Below are 17,640 nucleotides of genomic sequence, written 5' to 3' on the forward strand. Positions count from 1 at the left end.
TGAAGTAATGGACGACCCATTGAATTTAGGAACAGAGACTTCTCCAAAGTTGTTAGCTATGTGATAAGGGAGACCCCCAGGCCCTATATAGTATGGTGTCCAAATATTAGGTATTTTGCTGCCTACATAACTCCATCATACAAGTCTATAAAGTGCTGTCGCCATATAGTGCACAAAAAATATACTGCACAATTAAAAAGCACAGATAACATTGCAGCTACCTGTGCAGCTGCCCGAGGGGGCAACTTCAAGGGCCCTCCTCTGTTTTCTCTGCTAATACAGCCCCTAAGTATCACTACCGCCCACTGTCTATGTAAATACTGCAATATAGTGCTGAAATATTATACTGTATAGTTCCTAAGTATCACTACCGCCCACTGTATAAATAAATACTCCAATATAGTGCTGAAATATTATACTGTATAGTCCCTAAGTATCACTACCACCCACTGTATGAATAAATACTGCAATATAGTGCTGAAATATTATACTGTATAGTCCCCAAGTATCACTACCACCCACTGTATAAATAAATACTGCAATATAGTGCTGAAATACTATACTGTACAGTCCCTAAGTATCAATACCACCCACTGTCTATGTAAATACTGCAATATAGTGCTGAAATATTATACTGTATAGTTCCTAAGTATCACTACCACCCACTGTATAAATAAATACTCCAATATAGTGCTGAAATATTATACTGTATAGTCCCTAAGTATCACTACCACCCACTGTATAAATAAATACTGCAATATAGTGCTGAAATATTATACTTTACAGACCCTAAGTAACAATACCACACAATGTCTATGTAAATACTGCAATATAGTGCTGAAATATTATACTGTAAATCCGTAAGTATCACTACCACCCACTGTATAAATAAATACTGCAATATAGTGCTGAAATATTATACTGTAAATCCGTAAGTATCACTACCACCCACTGTATAAATAAATACTGCAATATAGTGCTGAAATATTATACTGTAAATCCGTAAGTATCACTACCACCCACTGTATAAATAAATACTGCAATATAGTGCTGAAATATTATACTGTATAGTCCCTAAGTATCACTACCACCCACTGTATAAATAAATACTGCAATAAAGTGCTGAAATACTATACTGTACAGTCCCTAAGTATCAAAAACACCCAGTGTCTATATAAATACTGCAATATAGTGCTGAAATATTAAACTGTATAGTTCCTAAGTATCACTACCACCCACTGTATAAATAAATACTGCAATATAGTGCTGAAATATTATACTGTACAGTCCCTAAGTATCAATATCACACACTGTCTAAGTAAATACTGCAATATAGTGCAGTAATAATATACTGTACAGTGCCGATGTATCAGTACCACACACTGTATATTAAAATACTGCCATATAGTCCTCAGAAAATATATTGTACGGTGCCTGGGTATCAGTACCATCTACTGTGTATGTTAATAGTGCTATATAGTGCACAAGTAATATAAGGTACAGTCATAAACTATCAATACACACACACTGTATGTAAAAACCGCAATATAGTACACAAATATTATACTATACAGTGCTTAAGTATTACTACCATACACTGTGTATGTAAATACTGCTATATAGTGTACATATAGTACATTGCACAGTGCTTAAGTATCAGTAACACACTATGTACAGTATGTACGTACTGATAAATACTGCAAAAATAAATAGAGGGGGTTGGCCATTTTCGCTTTAACCACTTTAGCTGAGTGCGCGTTAGCACATGGCAAATTTGCATTTGATGCACTTCAGGCGCATTGCATGCATGTTAGCAATGCGGTGGCATCAGGGGCAGTGGGGCAGAGCAGCTTGCATCATCTCGATATCTCAATGGCCAGCATGCAGCAGCACGATGAGGTCATCATGCTGCAACCTCATCACACTACTGCAGGAACTGCAGAGCTGCGGAGGTGGCGAGGACGTAGCAGCCAGTGGGGTAAGTGCTCCATCGAGGAGCTGAAGACAGGGGCAAGATGATCGCAGGGGCCGGGGTGGTGGAGGGATGTTTTTAATTGTTTTTAAGCTTTGTTTTCCTCAGCCAAGTGGGTGCGGAAAGTATTCAGACCCGGTAAATGTTTTCCCTCTTTGTTTCATTGCAGCCATTTGATAAATTCAAAAAAGTTATTTTTTTCTCATTAATGTACTCTCTGCCCCCATCCCCCATCTTGATAGAAAAAAACCCCATAAATGTAGAATTTTTTGCACATTTTTAAAAAAAAAACAAAACTGAAATATCATATGGTCATAAGTATTCAGCCCCTTTGCTCAGTATTGAGTAGAAGCACCCTCCCTTTTGAGCTAGTACAGCCGTGAGTCTTCTTGGGATCCCGGATTTGGGGATCCTCGGCCATTCTTCCTTGCAGATCCTCTCCAGTTGTGTCAGGTTTGATGGTGAACGTTGGTGGACGCCATTTTCAGGTCTCTCCCAAGATGCTCAATTGGGTTTAGGTCAGGGTTCTTCATGGGCCGATCAAGAATGGTCACAGAGTTGTTCTGAAGCCGCTCCTTTGTTATTTTAGCTGTGTGCTTAGGGTCATTGTCTTGTTGGAAGGTGAACCTTCAGCCAAGTCTGAGGTCCAGAGCCTCTGGAGGAGGTTTTCGTCCAGGATATCTCTGTACTTGGCCACATTCATCTTTCCTTCAATTGCAACCAGTCGTCCTGTCCCTGCAGCTAAAAAACATCCCCATAGCATGATACTGCCACCACCATGTCTCACTGTGGGGATTGTATTGGGCAGGTGATGAGCAGTGCCTGGATTTCTCCACACATACCACTTAGAATTACCACAAAAAAGTTCTATCTTCATCTCATCAGACCAGAGAATCTTATTTCTCATAGTCTGGGAGTCCTTCATGTGTTTTTTTTTGCAAACTCTATGCGGCTTTCATATGTTTTCCACTGAGGAGAAGCTTCCGTCGGCCGCTCTGCCATAAAGGCCCAACTGGTGGAGGCTGCAGTGATAGTTGACTTTGTGTAAGTTTCTCCCATCTCCCTACTGCATCTCTGGAGCTCAGCCACAGTGATCTTGGGGTTCTTCTTTACCTCTCTCACCAAGCCTCTTCTCCCATGATTGCTCAGTTTGGCTGGACGGCCGGGTCTAGGAAGAGTTCTGCTGGTCCCAAACTTCTTCCATTTAAGGATTATGGAGGCCACTGTGCACTCAGGAATCTTGAGTACTGCAGAAATCCTTTTGTAACCTTGGCCAGATCTGTGCCTTGCCACAATTCTGTTTCTGAGCAACTTGTGCAGTCCCTTTGACCTCATGATTCTCATTTGGTGTGACATGCACTGTGAGGTCTTATATAGACAGGTGTGCGCCTTTCCAAATCAAGTCCTATCAGTTTAATGACACACAGCTGGACTCCAATGAAGGAGGAGAACCATCTCAAGGAGGGTCACAAGGAAATGGACAGTAGTGACTTACATATGAGTGTCTGAGCAAAGGGTCTGAATACTTATGACCATGTGATATTTCAGTTTTTCTTGTTTAGAAAATGTGCAAAAATTTCTACATTTCCATTTTTTTTTCTGTCAAGATGGGGGATGGGTGCAGAGTGAACTTAAAAAAATTAACCTTTTTTGAATTTACCAAATGGCTGCAATAAAACAAGAGTGACAAATTTAAAGGGGTCTGAATACTTTCCGTACCCACTGTATATGTTTTGTATCCATAAAAGCTATGTTTACATATAAATAGCTGGGTGTGCACATTTATTACTATGCAGCTTTTTTCTCTCATGTTACAAATATTTTTTTGCATAGTTTTTGCCACACCCCACCATTTATTTATAACTATTAACCTGTGGTCCCCACTACCACTCTATTAACAAAGTGTTGCAAGGAGCAGTGTGTGTGGGGATATTATACAAAGGGGCAGTGTCTGTGGAGGGATATTATACAATGGGTCAGTGTGTGTGGGGGGATATTATACAGAGAGGCAGTTTGTGTGGGGGGATATTATACAAAGGGGCAGTGTGTGTGTGTGTGTGTGGGGACACTTTAGCTGTCATTATTATGTCATTATTATGGGAACACTTTAGCTGTCATTATTATGGGGCACTTTAGCTGTCATTATTATGGGGGCACTGTGACTGTCACTGTTATGGGGGCACTGTGACTGTCACTGTTATGGGGGCACTGTGGCTGTCATTATTATGGGACACTGTGACTGTCACTGATATGGGGGCACTTTAGCTGTCATTATTATGGGGGCACTGTGACTGTCACTATTATGGGGCACTTTAGCTGTCATTATTATGGGGGCACTGTGGCTGTCACTCTTATGGGGGCACTGTGACTGTCATTGTTATGGGGTCACTGTGACTGTCACTGTTATGGGGGCACTGTGGCTGTCATTATTATGGGACACTGTGACTGTCACTGATATGGGGGCACTTTAGCTGTCATTATTATGGGGGCACTGTGACTGTCACTATTATGGGGCACTTTAGCTGTCATTATTATGGGGGCACTGTGACTGTCACTGTTATGGGGGCACTGTGACTGTCACTGTTATGGGGGCACTGTGGCTGTCATTATTATGGGACACTGTGACTGTCACTGATATGGGGGCACTTTAGCTGTCATTATTATGGGGGCACTGTGACTGTCACTATTATGGGGCACTTTAGCTGTCATTATTATGGGGGCACTGTGGCTGTCACTCTTATGGGGGCACTGTGACTGTCACTGTTATGGGGTCACTGTGACTGTCACTGTTATGGGGGCACTGTGGCTGTCATTATTATGGGACACTGTGACTGTCACTGATATGGGGGCACTTTAGCTGTCATTATTATGGGGGCACTGTGACTGACACTATTATGGGGCACTTTAGCTGTCATTATTATGGGGGCACTGTGACTGTCACTGTTATGGGGGCACTGTGACTGTCACTGTTATGGGGGCACTGTGGCTGTCATTATTATGGGACACTGTGACTGTCACTGATATGGGGGCACTTTAGCTGTCATTATTATGGGGGCACTGTGACTGTCACTATTATGGGGCACTTTAGCTGTCATTATTATGGGGACACTGTGACTGTCACTGTTATGGGGGCACTGTGGCTGTCATTATTATGGGGGCACTGTGACTGTCACTATTATGGGCCACTTTAGCTGTCATTATTATGGGGACACTGTGACTGTCACTGTTATGGGGGCACTGTGGCTGTCATTATTATGGGGGCACTGTGACTGTCACTATTATGGGGCACTTTAGCTGTCATTATTATGGGGACACTGTGACTGTCACTGTTATGGGGGCACTGTGGCTGTCACTGTTATGGGGACACTGTGGCTGTCACTCTTATGGGGGCACTGTGACTGTCACTATTATGGGGCACTTTAGCTGTCATTATTATGGGGACACTGTGACTGTCACTGTTATGGGGGCGCTGTGACTGTCACTGTTATGGGGGCACTGTGGCTGTCATTATTATGGAACACTGTGACTGTCACTGATATGAGGACACTGTGGCGGACTTTGCTATGGGGGCACTTTAGCTATCATTATAATGGGGGCATTCAAAATAATCGGTTATATTTCCGAGTGATGCAGGAAGGGGTTAAAGTATCCATCGGTGGGGCAGATACGGCCCGGTGTGTGAGCCCCCTGCAGCCAGGTCCTGCGCTGGTCCCCCCTCACCTCCCTCCTTACAATCTGCATTACGCCTGTGTAAATTATTTACTTTTAGGGCAAATAATCAGATTTCTCCAGCAGAGAAAGTGAATGTGTAATGTGCAGCACGGGAGAAGCCTCAATCACCCCCAGCCCACATTATTCATACACAGGGACCCGCTACCGAGTGCTGCAGAGAGCAGATCCCCAGCACAGGAGCAGTGCGAGGAGATCTGTGCGAGGGGAGCAGTGCGTGGGGAGCAGTGCGAGGGGAGCAATGCGAGGGGAGCAGTGCGAGGGGAGCAGTGCGAGGAGATCTGTGCGAGGGGAGCAGTGCGTGGGGAGCAGTGCGAGGGGAGCAGTGCGAGGAGATCTGTGCGAGGGGAGCAGTGCGTGGGGAGCAGTGCGAGGAGATCTGTGCGAGGGGAGCAGTGCGTGGGGAGCAGTGCGTGGGGAGCAGTGCGAGGAGATCTGTGCGTGGGGAGCAGTGCGAGGAGATCTGTGCGTGGGGAGCAGTGCGTGGGGAGCAGTGCGAGGAGATCTGTGCGTGGGGAGCAGTGCGTGGGGAGCAGTGCGAGGAGATCTGTGCGTGGGGAGCAGTGCGAGGAGATCTGTGCGTGGGGAGCAGTGCGTGGGGAGCAGTGCGAGGAGATCTGTGCGTGGGGAGCAGTGCGAGTAGATCTGTGCGAGGGGAGCAGTGCGTGGGGAGCAGTGCGAGGGGAGCAGTGCGAGGAGATCTGTGCGTGGGGAGCAGTGCGTGGGGAGCAGTGCGAGGAGATCTGTGCGAGGGGAGCAGTGCGTGGGGAGCAGTGCGTGGGGAGCAGTGCGAGGAGATCTGTGCGAGGGGAGCAGTGCGTGGGGAGCAGTGCGAGGAGATCTGTGCGAGGGGAGCAGTGCGTGGGGAGCAGTGCGAGGAGATCTGTGCGTGGGGAGCAGTGCGTGGGGAGCAGTGCGAGGGGAGCAGTGCGAGGGGAGCAGTGCGAGGAGATCTGTGCGAGGGGAGCAGTGCGTGGGGAGCAGTGCGAGGGGAGCAGTGCGAGGAGATCTGTGCGAGGGGAGCAGTGCGAGGAGATCTGTGCGTGGGGAGCAGTGCGTGGGGAGCAGTGCGAGGGGAGCAGTGCGAGGGGAGCAGTGCGAGGAGATCTGTGCGAGGGGAGCAGTGCGAGGAGATCTGTGCGAGGGGAGCAGTGCGAGGAGATCTGTGCGAGGGGAGCAGTGCGAGGAGATCTGTGCGAGGGGAGCAGTGCGTGGGGAGCAGTGCGAGGAGATCTGTGCGAGGGGAGCAGTGCGAGGAGATCTGTGCGAGGGGAGCAGTGCGTGGGGAGCAGTGCGTGGGGAGCAGTGCGAGGGGAGCAGTGCGAGGGGAGCAGTGCGTGGGGAGCAGTGCGAGGGGAGCAGTGCGAGGAGATCACTGCGAGGGGAGCAGTGCGAGGAGATCACTGCGAGGGGATCAGTGCGAGGGGAGCAGTGCGTGGGGAGCAGTGCGAGGAGATCTGTGCGTGGGGAGCAGTGCGTGGGGAGCAGTGCGAGGGGAGCAGTGCGAGGGGAGCAGTGCGAGGAGATCTGTGCGAGGGGAGCAGTGCGTGGGGAGCAGTGCGAGGGGAGCAGTGCGAGGGGAGCAGTGCGAGGAGATCTGTGCGAGGGGAGCAGTGCGAGGAGATCTGTGCGTGGGGAGCAGTGCGTGGGGAGCAGTGCGAGGGGAGCAGTGCGAGGGGAGCAGTGCGAGGAGATCTGTGCGAGGGGAGCAGTGCGAGGGGAGCAGTGCGAGGAGATCTGTGCGAGGGGAGCAGTGCGAGGGGAGCAGTGCGAGGAGATCTGTGCGAGGGGAGCAGTGCGAGGAGATCTGTGCGAGGAGATCTGTGCGAGGGGAGCAGTGCGAGGAGATCTGTGCGAGGGGAGCAGTGCGAGGAGATCTGTGCGAGGGGAGCAGTGCGAGGGGAGCAGTGCGAGGAGATCTGTGCGAGGGGAGCAGTGCGTGGGGAGCAGTGCGAGGGGAGCAGTGCGAGGGGAGCAGTGCGAGGAGATCTGTGCGAGGGGAGCAGTGCGAGGGGAGCAGTGCGAGGAGATCTGTGCGAGGGGAGCAGTGCGTGGGGAGCAGTGCGAGGAGATCTGTGCGAGGGGAGCAGTGCGTGGGGAGCAGTGCGAGGAGATCTGTGCGAGGGGAGCAGTGCGTGGGGAGCAGTGCGAGGGGAGCAGTGCGAGGAGATCTGTGCGAGGGGAGCAGTGCGAGGAGATCTGTGCGAGGGGAGCAGTGCGTGGGGAGCAGTGCGAGGAGATCTGTGCGAGGGGAGCAGTGCGAGGAGATCTGTGCGAGGGGAGCAGTGCGAGGAGATCTGTGCGAGGGGAGCAGTGCGTGGGGAGCAGTGCGTGGGGAGCAGTGCGTGGGGAGCAGTGCGTGGGGAGCAGTGCGAGGGGAGCAGTGCGAGGGGAGCAGTGCGAGGAGATCACTGCGAGGGGAGCAGTGCGAGGAGATCACTGCGAGGGGATCAGTGCGAGGGGATCAGTGCGAGGGGATCAGTGCGAGGGGATCAGTGCGAGGAGCCTCAGAAGCTTCAAGACAAGATACAGGGAAAAGAACAAACCTTTGATATGAAGCCGGTGGAGAAGCCGCGTGCGATCCCCCAGCAGCAGCGCCCGGCCGCGCTCCACCGTGACATTGTCGCCATCTAGTGGTGGATGACCAGAAGGCCACGAGGAATTCCGAGACCACAAGCCGCAGAAGTGAACGGAGGAGTCCGACACCTACAAAGAGACAAGAATATACATTAATGTCACCACTCTCTAAGAAATCATCCCGTATTGTGTAAATAGCACTAATATATATATGTATATATTTACATATATATATCTATATCTATTTACATGTTTACATATAAATATATATGTAAATATTTATATATATTATATACCCATATATATATATATATATATATATAAATATATATATATATATATAAATATTTATATATATATATATATATATTTACATATTTACATATAAATATATATAAATATTTATATATATATTATATACCCATATATATATATATATATATATATATATATATATATATATATTAAATTATTAATTATTATTTATTATTATAGCGCCATCAATTCCATGGCGCTTTACATGTGAAAGGGGTATACATAATAGGGACAAGTGCAATAATCATAAACAGAACAAGACACAGACAAGTACAAGAGGAGAGAGGACCCTGCCCGCAAGGGTTCACAGTCTATAAGGGATAGATATGTAAATATATATATATATATATATATATACTAGCTGTACTACCCGGGTTCGCCCAGGTTAATAACTGCTGTTAACAAAATAGAATGTATTAACAAAAATGTATTCTGCACACAAAAACCACAATACACATAGATAGAAATGTAATTATAATGTCTGTCTCCCCCTCTGTATATATATCTGTCTCTCTCTCTCTATCTCTTCCCCTGTCTGTCTCTGTCTCTTTCTCCATCTGTCTCAATCTCTTTCCCTGTCTGTCTATCTCTGTCACTTTCCCTGTCTGTCTCTTTCCCTGTCTGTCTCTTTCCCTCTCTGTCTCTTTCCCTCTCTGTCTCTTTCCCTCTCTTTCCCTGTCTCTTTCCCTCTGTCTCTTTCCCTGTGTCTGTCTCTTTACCTGTCTTTGTCTGTCTGTTTCCCTGTCTGTCTCTTTCCCGGTCAGCCTGTCTCTTTGTCTGTGTCTGTCTCTTTGTGTCTGTCTCTTTGTGTCTGTTTCTTACACTGTCTATGTCTGTTTCTTTCCCTGTCTGTGTCTGCCTCTTTCCCTGTCTGTGTCTGTCTCTTTCCCTGGCTGCATTGTGACACCCCAACATTCAATATAAGGGCGTGGCTGCACATTCTTCTGAAGTTCTGGCTGCACTGTGGCTCCCAGCTCCATTCGCTTTAATGGAGGCAGGTTTTTTGGCGAATAACTGTAAAGAGCGGGGTTAAAATTTCCCCTCAAAACATAGCCTATGACGCTCTCGGGGTCCAGAAGTGTGAGTGTGCAAAATTTTGTGGCTGTAGCTGCGACGGTGCGGATGCCAATCCCGAACACACACACACATACACACACACATTCAGCTTTATATATTGGATTATATATATAGATATATATATATATATATATACTAGAAGGTGGCCCGATTCTACGCATCGGGTATTCTAGAATTTACGTATTGTGTAGTTCATGTATGATTTTTGTTATAGATATAGATATAGATAGATATATATATATATATAATATATATAATCTGGGTGTTGTCTGGGTGTGGCGGGGGGTGAGAGCGGTGTTGTATGTGTGTTGCGTTGTTTGTGGAGCGCTGTGTGTCTGTCGCATTGTGTGTGTGTGTGTTGCGCGGTTTGTGTGTGTGTGGTGTGTTTTGGGGGGAGGTATGTTTTGTGCAATGTGTGTGTTGTGCGGTATGTGCGTATATTTATGTATGCCGCGGTGTTTGTGTGTTTGGTGTTGTGTGTGTGCAGCGTTGTCTGTGTGTGTGGGTGTCTGTGTATGGCGGTGTTTGTGGTTCCCTGTGTGTGTGTGTTTGTGTGTGTGTGTGTTGGGGGGAGGTGCGCACCTCCCCATCGTGCTACATCCCCCATGCTGCGCACTCCCCATCGTGCTACATCCCCCATGCTGCGCACTCCCCATCGTGCTACATCCCCCATGCTGCGCACTCCCCATCGTGCTACATCCCCCATGCTGCGCACCCCCCATCGTGCTACATCCCCCATCGTGCTACATCCCCCATGCTGCGCACTCCCCATCGTGCTACATCCCCCATGCTGCGCACCCGCCATCGTGCTCCATCCGCCATGCTGCGCACTTCCCATCGTGCTACATCCCCCATGCTGCGCACTCCCCATCGTGCTACATCCCCCATGCTGCGCACCTCCCCATCGTGCTACATCCACCATGCTGCGCACTCCCCATCGTGCTACATCCCCCATGCTGCGCACTCCCCATCGTGCTACATCCCCCATGCTGCGCACTCCCCATCGTGCTACATCCCCCATGCTGCGCATTCCCCATCGTGCTACATCCCCCATGCTGCGCACCCCCCATCGTGCTACATCCCCCATCGTGCTACATCCCCCATCGTGCTACATCCCCCATGCTGCGCACTCCCCATCGTGCTACATCCCCCATGCTGCGCACCCGCCATCGTGCTCCATCCGCCATGCTGCGCACTCCCCATCGTGCTACATCCCCCATGCTGCGCACTCCCCATCGTGCTACATCCCCCATGCTACGCACTCCCCATCGTGCTACATCCCCCATGCTGCGCACTCCCCATCGTGCTACATCCCCCATGCTGCGCAATCCCCATCGTGCTACATCCCCCATGCTGCGCACCCCATCGTGCTACATCCCCCATGCTGCGCACCCCCCATCGTGCTACATCCCCCATGCTATAATAGTTCTCCTATTATACTCAGAGAGGAGTATAATAGGAGGACTGTAATAGGAGGAGTAGTCCTGGGGGGAGAGGAGTATAATGCTGGCTCCCTGCACATGTGTACCGGGAGTCGGTGTACGCTGGTAACTATGATACACATCGGGTAACTAAGGGACCTTAGTTACCCGATGTGTATAATGGTTACCAGCGTTCACGGGCTCCATCAAGATCCCAGCATCGCAAGGTTATGTCTGGCGCTGCTGGGATCGTGACGGAGCCGATGTAGAAGCAAGCGATATCCCAGGATGTTGTGAGTGTGTGGATGTGATGTGTGAGGTGTGTGTGAGAGTGAGTGTGATCTGATGTGTGTGTGTGTACTCACCTGGGAGTCGGAGCTCCGTGTCAGTTGGGCCAGAGCGAGCGTGCATTGCGTGAGGGGGGCGGGGCCTGCAGAGAGCCTGGGCGAGAGGCCAATCCGTGGGGGGGGGGGGGCCATGGCGAGCCCAGCGGCCAATCAGCTTTGTGTCACCGTAACACAATTTTGGAGCATGACAGACAGACAGACAGACAGAATATGGCAATTATATATATACTAGAAGGTGGCCCGATTCTACGCATCGGGTATTCTAGAATTTACGTATTGTGTAGTTAATGTATGATTTTTGTTATATATATATTGTGATAACACGCTCCGGGATCGCCTTTGCTGGGTTCAAAGGGCACGTATTCACCTCAGGCAGACAGCCGAATTCAAGGTGTAACTGACGCTTGGTCAGGTTTATTGCAGTGAAGCATAAACAAAAAGAAAAAAAACACCAACAAAATAAATCCTTGCCTGTCCGGCACTAACTATACACAGTGTTATCCTAACTACCAACTGGAGGGCTTCTCCCTTCCAGCTAAACCATACAAACACCAGGCACTGCTCCTCACAAGTGTCTGCTACACAGACAGGCTTACTGTGTTCCCAGATGGAGACCCTCCCCCAACTTCCCAGATTCCTTTTACCTCCGTCCTTCACCTCCCATTAATCCATTAGTAGCCAGGTGATCCTGGCCAGGCTAAGTCACATAGGACCGATACCGGGGTGAGATATACCTGCCCTCATCCACTAATCCCACATGAGTCTCACAATATATATATATATATATATATATATATAGATGTTGGTGTGTGTAGTTACCAAGTGTTTGTGTAGGGCGCTGTACATGTTCTGGGTGTTGTCTGGGTGTGGCGGGGGGTGAGAGCGCTGTTGTGTGTGTGTTGCATGTGTTGCGTTGTTTGTGGAGCGCTGTGTGTCTGTAGCGTTGTGTGTGTATGTGTTGCGCGGTTTGTGTGGGTGTGGTGTGTTTTGGGGGGAGTTATGTTTTGTGCAATGTGTGTGTTGCATGATATGTGCGTATATTTATGTATGGCGCGGTGTTTGTGTGTTGGGTGTTGTGTGTGTGCAGCGTTGTCTGTGTGTGTGGGTGTCTGTGTAGGGCGGTGTTTGTGGTTCCCAGTGTGTGTGTGGTGTGTTGTGTGTGTTGGGGGAGGTGTGCACCTCCCATCGTGCTCCATCCGTCACGCTGCGCACCCCCCATCGTGCTCCATCCGCCATGCTGCGCACTCCCAAACGTGCTCCATCCGCCATGCTGCGCACTCCCAAACGTGCTCCATCCGCCATGATGCGCACTCCCAAACGTGCTCCATCCGCCATGCTGCGCACTCCCAAACGTGCTCCATCCGCCATGCTGCGCACTCCCAAACGTGCTCCATCCGCCATGCTGCGCACTCCCAAACGTGCTCCATCCGCCATGCTGCGCACTCCCAAACGTGGTCCATCCGCCATGCTGCGCACTCCCAAACGTGCTCCATCCGCCATGCTGCGCACTCCCAAACGTGCTCCATCCGCCATGCTGCGCACTCCCAAACGTGCTCCATCCGCCATGCTGCGCACTCCCAAACGTGCTCCATCCGCCATGCTGCGCACTCCCAAACGTGCTCCATCCCCCATGCTGCGCACTCCTCATCGTGCTCCATCCCCCATGCTGCGCACCCCCCATCGTGTACCATCCCCCATGCTGCACCAGCATCATCCTCTCTGCCCCCAGCATCAGCCTCTCTCCTCCCAGCATCAGCCTCTCTCCTCCCAGCATCAGCCTCTCTCCTCCCAGCATCAGCCTCTCTGTCCCGAGCATCAGCCTCTCTCCTCCCAGCCTCAGCCTCCCCCAGCATCAGCCTCCCTCTCCCAGCCTTCCCCAGGATCAGCCTCTCTCCTCCCAGCCTCCGTCCTCCCAGCCTTCCCCAGCATCAGCTCTCCTGTCCCAGCCTCCCTCAGCATCAGCCTTCCCCAGCATCAGCCTCTCTCCTCCCAGCCTCAGCCTCTCTCCTTCCAGCCTCCCCCAGCATCAGCCTCTCTCCTTCCAGCCTCCCTCAGCATCAGCTTCCCTTTCCCAGCCTTCCCCAGGATCAGCCTCTCTCCTCCCAGCCTCCTTCCTCCCAGCCTCACCCTCCCAGCCTCCCTCAGCATCAGCCTTCCCCTCCCAGTCTCCCCCAGCATCAGCCTCCCCAAGCATCAGCCTCCACCAGCATCAGCCTCTCTCCTTCCAGCCTCCCCCAGCATCAGCCTCCCCAAGCATTAGCCTACCTCGTCCCAGCCTCCCCCAGCATCAGCGTCCCCCAGCATCAGCCTCCCCCTCCCAGCCTCCCCCAGCATCAGCCTCTCTCCTCCCAGCATCAGCCTCTCTCATCCCAACATCAGCCTCTCTCCTCCCAGCATCAGCCTCTCCTCTCTGTCCCCAGCATCAGCCTCTCTCCTCCCAGCCTTCCCCAGCATCAGCCTCTCTCCTCCCAGCCTCCCCCAGCATCAGCCTCCCCCAGCATCAGCCTCTCTTCTTCCAGCCTCCCCCAGCATCAGCCTCTCTCCTTCCAGCCTCCCCCAGCATCAGCCTCCCTCTCCCAGCCTTCCCCAGGATCAGCCTCTCTCCTCCCAGCATCAGCCTCTCTCCTCCCAGCATCAGCCTCTCTCCTCCCAGCATCAGCCTCTCTGTCCCGAGCATCAGCCTCTCTCCTCCCAGCCTCAGCCTCCCCCAGCATCAGCCTCCCTCTCCCAGCCTTCCCCAGGATCAGCCTATCTCCTCCCAGCCTCCGTCCTCCCAGCCTTCCCCAGCATCAGCTCTCCTGTCCCAGCCTCCCTCAGCATCAGCCTTCCCCAGCATCAGCCTCTCTCCTCCCAGCCTCAGCCTCTCTCCTTCCAGCCTCCCCCAGCATCAGCCTCTCTCCTTCCAGCCTCCCTCAGCATCAGCTTCCCTTTCCCAGCCTTCCCCAGGATCAGCCTCTCTCCTCCCAGCCTCCTTCCTCCCAGCCCCCAGCCTCACCCTCCCAGCCTCCCTCAGCATCAGCCTTCCCCTCCCAGTCTCCCCCAGCATCAGCCTCCCCAAGCATCAGCCTCCACCAGCATCAGCCTCTCTCCTTCCAGCCTCCCCCAGCATCAGCCTCCCCAAGCATCAGCCTACCTCGTCCCAGCCTCCCCCAGCATCAGCGTCCCCCAGCATCAGCCTCCCCCTCCCAGCCTCCCCCAGCATCAGCCTCTCTCCTCCCAGCATCAGCCTCTCTCATCCCAGCATCAGCCTCTCTCCTCCCAGCATCAGCCTCTCCTCTCTGTCCCCAGCATCAGCCTCTCTCCTCCCAGCCTTCCCCAGCATCAGCCTCTCTCCTCCCAGCCTCCCCCAGCATCAGCCTCCCCCAGCATCAGCCTCTCTTCTTCCAGCCTCCCCCAGCATCAGCCTCTCTCCTTCCAGCCTCCCCCAGCATCAGCCTCCCTCTCCCAGCCTTCCCCAGGATCAGCCTCTCTCCTCCCAGCCTCCGTCCTCTCAGCCTTCCCCAGCATCAGCTTTCCCCTCCCAGCCTCCCTCAGCATCAGCCTTCCCCAGCATCAGCTTTCCCCTCCCAGCCTCCCTCAGCATCAGCCTTCCCCAGCATCAGCCTCTCTCCTCCCAGCCTCAGCCTCTCTCCTTCCAGCCTCCCGCAGCATCAGCCTCTCTCCTTCCAGCCTCCCTCAGCATCAGCCTCCCCTTCCCAGCCTTCCCCAGGATCAGCCTCTCTCCTCCCAGCCTCCTTCCTCCCAGCCTCCCCCTCCCAGCCTCCTTCAGCATCAGCCTTCCCCTCCCAGTCTCCCCCAGCATCAGCCTCCCCCTCCCAGCCTTCCCCAAGATCAGCCTCTCTGCTCCCAGCCTCCTCCAGCACGCCGTGCTCCTCTGCCGACACTCACACACCCGAACGCATACACTCACACACACCCGAACGCATACACTCACACACACCCGATCGCATACACTCACACACACCCGATCGCATACACTCACACACACCCGATCGCATACACTCACACACACCCGATCGCATACACTCACACACACAGACACTGACGATATCGCACATACGCGCTGACATTCACAACATCCGGAGATACCACATGCTTCTGGCCATGTGATCCTCCGTCAGGTCCTGGAAGGTCACAACAGCACAGTATCGAGGCCGAGAAGCAAGGGATATCGCCGGATGCTGTGAGTGTGTGGATGCGATGTGATGTGTATGTGAGGTGTGTGTGAGGTGTGTGTGAGAGTGAGTGTGATCTGATGTGTGTGTATGTGTGTGTGTGTGTGCGTGTGGATCTTCCGCCGCTGCAGGACCTTGATGATGATGATGCGAGCGAGGGATGGGGGGTGGGGGGGGGCAGTTGTACAGTACTCACCTCCGTGACAGCCGTGTCAGTTCGGGGAATGCGCGGGGGGGGGAGGGGGGGGAGTACAGTACTCACCTCCGTGACAGCCATGTCAGTTCGGGGAATGCGCGGGGGGGAGGGGGGCGGGGCCAGAGCTAGCGTGCATTGCGTGAGGGGGGCGGGGCGTGGCGTGGCCGAATTGCCAATGCCTGCAGGGTGCCGGGGCGAGAGGCCAATCTGTGGGGGGGGCGGAGCCTGGGCGAGCGGCTGGCCAATCCGTGTGGGGGCGCAGCCTGGGCGAGCGGCCAATCTGTGTGGGGGGGCGGGGCCATGGCGAGCCCAGCGGCCAATCAGCTTTGTGTCACCGTAAGGACACAATTTTGGAGCATGACAGACAGACAGACAGACAGAATAAGGCAATTATATATATAGATATATATATAAATATATATATATATATATCAATATGCATATATTATATATATATATATATATATATATATATATATATATATATATAAATGTATGCATATATATATATATATATGTGTATATATATATATATATATATGTACTGTACATATATATATGTATATATATATATATATATATATTTATATGTATATCTATATATATCTATATCGATATATGTATATATATATATATATATATATACATATATCGATATAGATATATATAGATATACATATATATATATATATACATATATATATATATGTACAGTATATATATATACACATACATAAATACATACATACAGTGGGTAGAAAAGTATTCAGACCCCTTTACATTTTTCACTCTTTGTGTCATTGCAGATATTTGGTACAATCAAATTCAGTAGTTTTGCTAGTTCTTTAGTGATAATTTCCTAATAACACTGTGATTTTATTAAAACTACAGCAAGTAGCCCAGTAAGTGAGACATCGCTAGAATCAGGGTCCCTGTATCCACATTATGCTGCACTTGGATGAGGTGGCAAAAACCTGGGGACAGATTCCCTTTAAGAGGAGTATATTTGGGACATTTTGGGCTTTCCATTCACTGGAAATTAAAATCTATGGGCTGAATTACAGATATCGCTGCAAAGTCATGTCATTGCTCTAGTAAGGGGCAAAGGTGCCTGGGATGTGATGCCCACCTGGCATGGAGGAGCCACGCTGGACGCCGGAATAGGGCAGCGCACATCTCTAAATTAAGCTTTTTCATGCAAAAAAAAATGGTAAAAAAAAAACAATAAACTTCCAGCTCACAAATAATTCCAAACTAATACATTGTAGCAAAACCTGAGACTGAGCGAGGCTTTGGGTGAGTACAGAAGCCTTTAATTTTGTAGACAGCAAGCAGAGATCTTGAAATTGAAGTTTTCAAACTCAGCCATTTGGTAAATTCAAAAAAAGTTCATTTTGTTCTCCTGATTCCAGCGATGTCTCACTTACTGGGCTACATGCTGTAGTTTTAATAAAATCACAGTTTTATTAGGAAATTATCACTAAAGAACTAGCAAAACTACTGCCACGTAGTCCAACCCTGCCCCCCCCACCATTGATTGGCAGCTTTCTGCCTATGCACAGTATACACATAAGGCTGGAGACACACTTGCATGGGACTTGCGTGAGGATGACTTCCTACTGCCTGGATCGACCACCAGCTCACCTGACAGGAGCAGGTCAGCTGCATACAAATACATGCAGCAGACCTGCTCCAGTCAGGAGAGCCAGCAGCCTGTTCAGACAGTGCTATGCGATTCTCACGCAAGAAGCATACAAGTGTGACACCAGCCTAAAGCTGCCAATCAGTGGTCTGGGGGCGGGGTTATGCCAAGCTCAGTAGATAAAACTGG

At 50.7% G+C, this 17,640-nt stretch overlaps 1 protein-coding gene across 1 annotated transcript in view; it reads right to left on the reverse strand.

The window, feature by feature from the left end:
• The window catches only part of PKHD1 (PKHD1 ciliary IPT domain containing fibrocystin/polyductin), an 832,619-nt gene that overhangs the window by 426,346 nt on the left and 388,633 nt on the right, over positions 1–17,640 (reverse strand). Inside the window, exon 35 of the mRNA XM_075341622.1 lies at positions 8,248–8,407. Coding sequence (XP_075197737.1) covers positions 8,248–8,407 — 160 coding nt within the window. The remainder of the gene's footprint in view (positions 1–8,247; positions 8,408–17,640) is intronic.

Source organism: Anomaloglossus baeobatrachus, chromosome 3, assembly GCF_048569485.1.
Source record: "Anomaloglossus baeobatrachus isolate aAnoBae1 chromosome 3, aAnoBae1.hap1, whole genome shotgun sequence".
NCBI classification, from domain to species: domain Eukaryota; kingdom Metazoa; phylum Chordata; class Amphibia; order Anura; family Aromobatidae; genus Anomaloglossus; species Anomaloglossus baeobatrachus.